At 38.7% G+C, this 9,510-nt stretch overlaps 1 protein-coding gene across 1 annotated transcript; it reads right to left on the bottom strand.

Moving 5' to 3' along the window:
* Positions 1–7,965: 7,965 nt before the first annotated feature.
* LOC110290053 (olfactory receptor 5AR1) lies at positions 7,966–8,898 on the bottom strand. The gene has a single exon (XM_021156532.1). The coding sequence runs from the start codon at positions 8,896–8,898 to the stop codon at positions 7,966–7,968; it is 933 nt and encodes a 310-aa protein (XP_021012191.1).
* Between the last annotated feature and the right edge of the window lie 612 nt (positions 8,899–9,510).

Genomic DNA, 9,510 nt, shown 5'->3' with positions numbered 1-9,510 from the left:
AAAGCTTTAGGTCAGGCATGGTGATTCCACCAGAGGTTCTTTTATCCTTGAGAAGAGTTTTTGCTATCCTAGGTTTTTTGTTATTCCAGATGAATTTGCAGATTGCACTTTCTAATTCGTTGAAGAATTGAGTTGGAATTTTGATGGGGATTGCATTGAATCTGTAGATTGCTTTTGGCAAGATAGCCATTTTTACAATGTTGATCCTGCCAATCCATCTTTCCATCTTCTGAGATCTTCTATAATTTCTTTCTTCAGAGACTTGAAGTTTTTATTATACAGATCTTTCACTTCCTTAGTTAGAGTCACGCCAAGATATTTTTTATTATTTGTGACTATTGAGAAGGGTGTTGTTTCCCTAATTTCTTTCTCAGCCTGTTTATTCTTTGTGTAGAGAAAGGCCATTGATTTGTTTGAGTTAATTTTATATCCAGTTACTTCACCGAAGCTGTTTATCAGGTTTAGGAGTTCTCTGGTGGCATTTTTAGGGTCACTTATATATACTATCATATCATCTGCAAAAAGGGATATTTTGACTTCATCTTTTCCAATTTGTATCCCTTTGATCTCCTTTTGTTGTCGAATTGCTCTGGCTAGGACTTCAAGTACAATGTTGAATAGGTGTGGAGAAAGTAGACAGCCTTGTCTAGTCCCTGATTTTAAAGGGATTGCTTCAAGCTTCTCACCATTTACTTTGATGTTGGTACTGGTTTGCTGTAGATTGCTTTTATTATGTTTAGGTATGGGCCTTTAATTCCTGATCTTTCCAAGACTTTTATCATGAATGGGTGTTGGATTTTGTCAAATGCTTTTTCAGCATCTAACGAGATGATCATGTGGTTTTTGTCTTTGAGTTTGTTTATATACTGGATTACGTTGATGGATTTCTGTATATTGAACCATCCCTGCATCCCTGGGATGAAACCTACTTGGTCAGGATGGATGATTGTTTTGATGTGTTCTTGGATTCGGTTAGCAAGAATTTTATTGAGGATTTTTGAATCAATATTCATAAGGGATATTGGTCTGAAGTTTTCTATCTTTGTTGGGTCTTTTTGTGGTTTAGGTATCAGAGTAATTGTGGCTTCATAGAATGAGTTGGGTAGAGTATCTTCTGTTTCTATTTTGTGGAATAGTTTGTGAAGAACTGGGATTAGATCTTCTTTGAAGGTGTGATAGAACTCTGCACTAAACCCATCTGGTCCTGGGCTTTTTTTGGTTGGGAGACTATTAATGACTGCTTCTATTTCTTTGGGGGATATAGGGCTGTTTAGATCATTAACCTGATCTTGATTCAACTTTGGTACCTGGTATCTGTCTAGGAACTTCTCCATTTCATAATTTTAATTTTTCTTATTCACTTTACATACCACTGACTGGATATCTCTTGTAAATCCCCCCCCACACACACACACACAGTTTTCTCTCATCCCCTTCTTCTCTTCAAGTCCCTTCAAGGCTAGGCACTTCCTCTCATACTAAGGCCAGACAGGCAGCCCAGCTAGTGCATTATCTCATATACAGGCATCTCCTTTTGGGATATCCCCCATTCCAGTTGTTCTGGATCCAGAGTCCTAAGTCCTACCTGTGCAGAGCTTCATCATCCTGTCTCTGTTCTTCTCTGACAGCCAGTCAAGGACAGTAAGCTGACACATGACTGTGAAACATGACTGTCTTATTCAGTATGCCAGCTTGTGATACAGTAAATTACAATTTTCTGGATAAGATAATGAACAACTCAGTTTCATGCTTTCACCCATGAAAACTGTATGCTTTCCATTGATCTTTAATTAAGTGTATTACACATACCTTCTAGTCTGCACCAATTTAACCTGGCCACAAACTATCAGCCAGTCCCACAACATCCAGAGAATGTTCCAATCCCAGATGCTCTATCATGCCCAGGATCATAGAATCACAGGACACCATGATCAAAGGAACTTGGTAACACCAGGATCTCAGGGTTCCAGAGGCAGCTTTACTCCCAGGAACTCTGTGATCTCAGGATCACAGGTTCCCAGAATCACAGAGTCACAGGATCACAGACACAGCTGAACTCTGAGGATCACAGGGAGGACAAGCTCCAGTCAGATATAGTGAGGACAGTTAGCACTAGAGATAATCAGATGTCAGGAGACAAGCATAAGAACATAAGCAACAGAAACCAAGGTTTCTTGGCATCATCAGAACCCAATTCTCCCACCATAGTATGTCCCAGATACACTTGATATTTGACAAAGGAGCAAAAACTATCCAATGTAAAAAAGACAGCATTTTTTAACAAGTGGTGCTGTCTCACCTGGCAATCAGCATGTAGAAAAATACAACTTGACCCATTCTTATCTTTTGTACAAAGCTCAAGTCCAAGTGGATCAAGGACCTCCACAAAAAAAACAGATACACTGAAACTCATAGAAGGGAAAATGGGGGAGAGCCTTGAATATATGGACACAGGGGAAATCTTCCTGAACAGAACACCAATGGCTTAGGCTGTAATATCAAGAATCAACAAATGGGACCTCATAAAATTGCAAAGCTTCTTTAAAGCAAAGGATACTGTCAATAGAACAAAACGACAACCAAAAGATTAGAAAAAGATCTTTACCAATCCTACATCTGATAGAGGGCTAATATCCAGTACAAACAAAGACCTCAATAAGTTAGACTTCCAATAATCCAATAACCCTATTAAGAATGGGGTAAAGAGCTAAACAAATAGTTTTCAACTGAGGAATATCGAATGACCAAGAATCACCTAAAGAAATGTTCAATATCCTTAGTCATCAGGAAATGCAAATCAAAACATTCCTGAGATTCCAAGTCACACCAGTCACAATGTCTAAGATCAAAAACACAGGTGACAGCAGATGCTGGTGAAGATGTGGAAAAAGAGGAACATTCCTCCATTGTTGGTGGGATTCCAAGCTGGTACAAACACTCTGGAAATCAGTGGGCGGTTCATCAAAAAAATAGACATAGTATTACCTGAGCATCCAACTATATCACTCCTAGGCATTTATCCAGAAAATGCTCCAATATATATTAAGGAGACATGGTCCACTATGTTCATAGCAGCCTTATTTATAATAGCCGGAATCTGGAAAGAACCCAAATGTCCTTCAATAGAGGAAATGTGATGGTTTGTGTATTCTTGGACCAAGGAGTGGCACCATTTGGAGGTGTGGCCTTGTTGGAATAGGTGTAATCTGGTCGGAGTAGGCTTGTCACTGTGGGTGTGGGCATAAGATCCTCACCCTAGTTGCCTGGAAATCAATCTTCCACTAGCAGCTTTTGGGTGAAGATGTAGAACTCTCAGCTCCTCCTGCACCATGCCTGCCTGGATGCTGCTATGCTCCCACCTTGATGGTAATGGACTGAACCTCTGAATCTGTAAGCCAGCCCCAATTAAATGTTTTTTATAAGACTTGCCTTGGTCATGGTGTCTGTTCACAGCAGTAAATCCCTAACTAATACAGGAATGGATACAGAAATTATAGTACATTTATACAATGGAGTACTACTCAGCTATTAAAAACAGTGAATTTATGAAATTCTTAGGCAAATGGATGGAACTAGAAAATATCATCCTGAGTGATGTAAGCCAATCACAAAAGAACAAACATGATATGCACTAACTGGTAAGTGGACATTATCCCAAAAGCTCCAAATATTCAAGATACAACTCACAGACCACATGAAGCCCAAGAAAGAAGATGAAAGTGTGGGCTCTTCGGTCCTTCTAAGAAGGAAAATAAAATACTCACAGGAGCAAATATGAAGATAAACTGTATAGTAGAGAGTGAAGGTATGGCCATCCAGAGATTGTCTCAGGTGGGGATTCATTCCATGTACAGATAACCAAATCCAGACACTATTGTGGATGCCAAGAAGTGCATGTTGTTAGGAACCTCATATAGTTGTGTCCTGAAAGGCCCTGTCAGAGCCTTACAAATACAGAGGGAGATGCTCACAGCCAACCATTGGACTGAGCACAGGGTCCCCAATAGAGGAGTTAGAGAATGGACTGAAGGAGTTGAAGAGGTTTGCAACCTCATAGGAAGAACAACAACTAACCAGACCCACTAAAGCTCCCAGTGACAAAGATATCAACCAAGCAGTACACATGGCTCCAGCTGCATATGTAGCACATGATGGCCTTGTCAGGTATCAATGGGAGGAGAGGTTTTGGTCCTAATGATGGCTTGATAAATGCCCAGGTGTAGGGGAATAGAGGGCAGGGAGGAGAGAGTGGGTGGGTGAGTGGAGGAACACCCTCATAGAAGCAGAGGGAGGGAGGATGGGATAGGGGGTTTCTGGGAAGGGGGGGGACTGGGAAGGGGGAGGGAACTGGGAAGGGGATAACATTTGAAATGTAAATTAAGAAAATATCCAATAAACAAAATTTATGTAAAAAAGTGTATTACACCCTAAGTACCCTGACATAGTTCTAAATATTAGCTCTGTCATATAATCATGTGTATGTACATATCTACATGTGTGCACTCCACATTTGCATGCAAATTATTTATTTAATATTCTTTAGCATATTTTATTACTGGAAGTAATCATTTATAACCAGAAGTCTAATATGGTTATGTTTACAGGAGATGGGAAAATGGCTACTTAATTATTAAATGAATTTAACCTGGAGGTTCAACTCATTCATTTATTTTTAATTCAACAAATATTAATAAATGCTTATTATATTAAAAAAAGAGAAATGTTCAGCATCCTTATTCATCAGGGAAATGCAAATCAAAAGGACTCCAAGATTCTGCCTTACACACATAAAACTGGGTAAAATAAAACACGAAAGTGGCAGCAAATCCTGGCAAGGATGTGAAGCAAGGGGAGCACTCCTCCATTGCTAGTAGGAATGCAAACTTGTACATCCACTCTGGAGAACAATCTGGCATTTTCTCAGAAAATTGGTACTAGATTTACATAAAGACTCAGCTATACCAATCCTGGTATACACTATAAGTGTATGTACACACTATAAGTGTATGTACATGAAAGATGTCTATCACACCACAAGGCACTTGCTCTCCTATGTTCATATCAGCTTCATTTGTGCTAGCCATAAACTGGGCACAACCCAGATGTCTATAAACCAAAGAATTGATAAAGAAATCATGGTTCATTTACACAATGAAATTCTACTCAGAATTTAAAACAAGAACATCAGGAAACTTGCAGGCAAATGAATGGAATTAGAATATATACTAAATGAGGTAACCAAGTCCCAAAAGGTCATGCATGGTGTGTGATTACTTATAAGTGAGCATGAACAATAATGTACAGGATACCCATGCTACAATCCACAGACCCAAGGAAGCTAAATAGCAAGGAGGGCCCAGAATCTCACCCAGAAGGGGAAATAAAATAGTCATCAGAGCTAAATGGAGGGAAAATACTAGGTAGGAAAGAAGGAAATGGTGTGGATCAGTTTTGAGGAGAGCCATGGAAATAGGGCTGGGAGAGTGAATGGATATTGGCTTCTGGGGATGGGGTTGGGGTAAGGTGATCTCTAGGGCCTACACTTTTTTACACATCCTATCTTCATACTAGGGAACATCTGAGAAGAAGAGGCAGAAAGAGTGCCATTGGAAGATGGGGAAAAGGGCTCTGGATAAGACCTGGTTGTTGCATACTTTGGTTATTACACAATATCTGTACAGAATTGAAATTTTTGTTTAATTCTTTTAATTTCACTTGTATGACCATAGGCTAAGAACATGGTAAAAAAAAAAAAACCAAAACATCATATTTCCCTAACACCAGTTTCATCATTTCATGAAATGGAGCTATGTGGGCAGAGGAGGTAGCTTATTGCTATGGTCCTAGCATATGTATGCAGCTCAGAATTCAGTCTTTATAACAATCAGTGATTGCAGGTAGACTTTTAGGTGTTCATATCTTTCTCTAGACTGAGAATTTGGACTGGATTTCATTGTCTCTCTTCTGTTCTAAGGAAGTATGACCGTTCATTTGTTTGGTGAACCTTTGGTGCATAACTAATGTTTCCAAACCCTTAATAATTCTTTTGTTTTTCCCAGTTTCACAAGGGAAACTCTTATGGTATAGATGCTTCGAGCTGTAGCAGAATTATATGCACAAATTAATTGGAGCACATTGCAGTATCACCATTTGTTAATATGGAATTACTTAAACATGCTAGATTTTAGCGTTCCAGATATTTTAGGATGTGTCTGAGAGAGAGGCAACAGCTGGTGACAGTCAACACTGTCATCAATAAGACAGGTAAAGTCTTCCTCCAAGAACTCCTTACCTAGTTCTCATTTAGTTACAGGTGAGAATATCCTGGATGATGAGACTGGGAATGGTATATAAGGAAGTGATGATGGATGTGCAACATATAATAAAATTTTGTGAGTTGAAACTGGATTTCTAGAGTTTGGAGAACAGTGGCTGGGATAAGCATACCCATCTTATCCAGTTTTGGTTTACTGCCATTAAGGAAGTAATAGCAACATTGGTTTTAGAGAATGCCAATGATTATAAATTTTACAACATGTTATGGGGAATATAATAGATATATTTATTATTTTTATGATTATTGTAAAAAAAGTCAAAAGGTAAAAGAGCTTAGTCTTTTCAAACATCAGAATGTTTGAAATTTATTGAACTATTAATTATGCAAACTCATAGTATCAATAAAATATGAATATATATTAAAAGATTTAACTGACAAAGCTGGTAGGACTGTGATAAAAAACTATGACGATTGAATTTTTATCTCCAATTCTCTTGTATTTATGACTTTATGGAAATAGTTTAAAATACAACTGTACCCTAAACACCTAAAACATTCATCTTCAATTTATAATCACATATTGGTGGTGTGATTATGGACAGTCATATAGGTAGGTAACTATAAACCAAAAATAGTATAAGTAACTGCTGCAAAGAAAGCATGGTTTATATGATGGAAAACTAGTAGAGGATGTGGTACAACCTTTAAAATGTTATAAGGTTTCCCATTTAAAGCTGAACAATCTGATGTCTTATTGTCTAAACACCCACTCTCCTCAAGCCTAAGGAATTGTCTCAGAAGAAAAGAGAAAGATTCTAAGACTCAGAGGTGAGGATGTCTATAGTGAAACACTATTGGTGGCTATGACAGGACTGATGCACACATAGATTCACAGTGGCTGTGGCTGTGACTGTGTGTACAAGATCTGGACAACATTAAGCCTGAGATAATCCCAGCATAGATGGGGAATGTGGTCATGAAGTATCACTCCCAAGTCAGGAGCTATTAGCAATTAATGGCTGCTGGGGGCAAGGAGTATAAGTTTTCGTTAGGAATGCAGCTCTTCAGAGACGAGCCATGCTCCAGCAGATTGTCGCACATCACTGCACATATAGCATCACTTAGTAGGCTCACTGATTTAAAAAAAAAGTGTATGTGAATTTTGGAGGGAAAAATAGAACAGGAAATATGGAAGGAATGGAAGAGAAGATAGGGGTGAATTTTATTGATACTACATCACATGAAGGTATAAAATTCACAAACAACATTGAGTTTTTAATGATAAAAGGTTAACAGCATTTTAGAGATATCAAGCAACTTGATGAAGATTACATAGCTCATAGCCACAGAATTTGGATATTGGCTGTTTTTTAGATAATTTATAACCTGAGTGTTTGCTACGGAAACCGTGGTCCTTGGATCAGTTTATACTCCATTAATTTTGATAACTTTGTTGACTTGCTAGTGCTTTAATTTTATTATCTGTAAAATAGTTTCCACTTCTCATAGTTGCTATTGAAACTTGCTAAGATTGAGATGGCAAATATTCTAGGAAATTCTTCCAAGTTTGAGTTATTTTCAGTAAGGAGATGGTAACTTGGGTGATACTTTACACTCTATATCCTAGCACTCTCCTTCTGTTACATGATTTTTTTAACCTCTAGAAAATCAGGTATTAATTCCTTTAATTATTGAGGCTTCTTTCCTATCAGTTTCTTGAAAGCGGCTTTCACGTCCTTGTTCCGCAAACTGTAGATCAAGGGGTTCAGCATAGGAATGATAATGGTGTAGAATACAGAAGCCCACTTGTCTTGGTCCAGGGAGTAACTGGATGTTGGCCTTAGGTACATGAACATGACTGTACCATAAAAAAGTGTAACACCAGTAAGATGAGACCCGCAGGTGGAAAAAGCCTTTAGCCGGCCTTCAGCTGATCGCATTCTGATGATGGCAATGAGAATGAAAGCATAGGAGATGAAGATGATAAGGATGGTGCTGAACTCAATGAAGCCACACAAACTAAACAGCAGTATCTCACTAATGTAGGTATCTGAGCAAGACAGAGCTAAGAGTGGTGGGATTTCACAGAAGAAATGATTGATGATGTTGGAACCACAGTAACTGAGGCTGAAAGTGAGAGAAGTATGTGCCACTAAACTCACAAGGCCAGCGAAGTAAGAGCCCAGCATTAGGACCAAGCAGACTTTCTTGGACATGAGAGTGCTATAGTGGAGAGGTCTGCAGATGGCTACAAAGCGGTCATAGGCCATGGCAGCTAGTACATAGCACTCAGCATCCACAAAGCCTACAAAGAAAGCAAACTGGGTGGCACAGCTGGAAAAAGAGATAACTTTGCGCTTTGTTAGAAAATCAGCCAGCATCCTTGGAGCAATGGCTGATGAGTAGCCCAGGTCAACAAAGGAGAGGTTGCAGAGGAAAAAGTACATGGGGGTGTGAAGCTGACTGTCTGTTATGATCAGGATGATCATGCCAACATTCCCTATCACATTAACCAGGTAGACAATGAGGAAGACCACAAAAAAGATTATCTGCAGCTGAGGGTCTTGAGTGATGCCCATAAAGATAAATTCAGTCACAACTGAGTGATTTTCTTTATCCATTGTTCTAAGCAGTGAGTGAGTGAGTAAGTGTGTGTGTGTGTGTGTGTGTGTGTGTGAACACTTGTTTGTGTTCAGTTAATAAGGTTAGTAAATTTCTAGTCACTGGAATAAATAAACTTAAGCAATTATGTGCTGAGGATATTATAGACTTTTTTTTATATAATAAAAGAAGGCTTTATTTGGAAGATACTCAACCCTTTATCCACTCGTTCAATTCAGTGACTATTATAGTGGCTCAGGGGACTTTGGTCAAGGTTTTGTGTCCTTTTCAAGTGCAGACATACATGGAAGAAAGTTCTGCCTCTTAAGTGGCTTTAGTAAGCTGAGGTCATTTGCACATAACACCAGATTTTTGACCTGGTCTTTGTTATTATCCACTGGTATTCACTAACATGAATGATCAGGTGTGATGTTCTTCTGTCTTTCTGAAAGAAAACACAGGAGTACACATTTGGGTTATGTCATTTTGCTCCTTCATTAGATAGCTGCCTGTTCATTTGTAGAATTAAGGGCAGTTGGCAAGCCAAACCAAATCAAATCAAACAAGATGGAGAAGAAAATAACTTAGAAATGGGTATGATGGCTTCATAAACCTGAAGGAGAAACACACTG

The sequence above is a fragment of the Mus caroli genome, unplaced genomic scaffold (genome assembly GCF_978045245.1).
Source record: "Mus caroli unplaced genomic scaffold, Mus_caroli_1 scaffold_2, whole genome shotgun sequence".
Lineage (NCBI taxonomy): Eukaryota > Metazoa > Chordata > Mammalia > Rodentia > Muridae > Mus > Mus caroli.
The sequence above is the reverse complement of the archived record's forward strand: the minus strand, read 5'-3'. Positions and strand labels throughout refer to the sequence as shown.

Coding starts and splice junctions, on each gene's coding strand:
- LOC110290053 (XM_021156532.1), bottom strand. CDS start 8,898: ATGGATAAAGAAAATCACTCAGTTGTGACTGAATTTATCTTTATGGGC.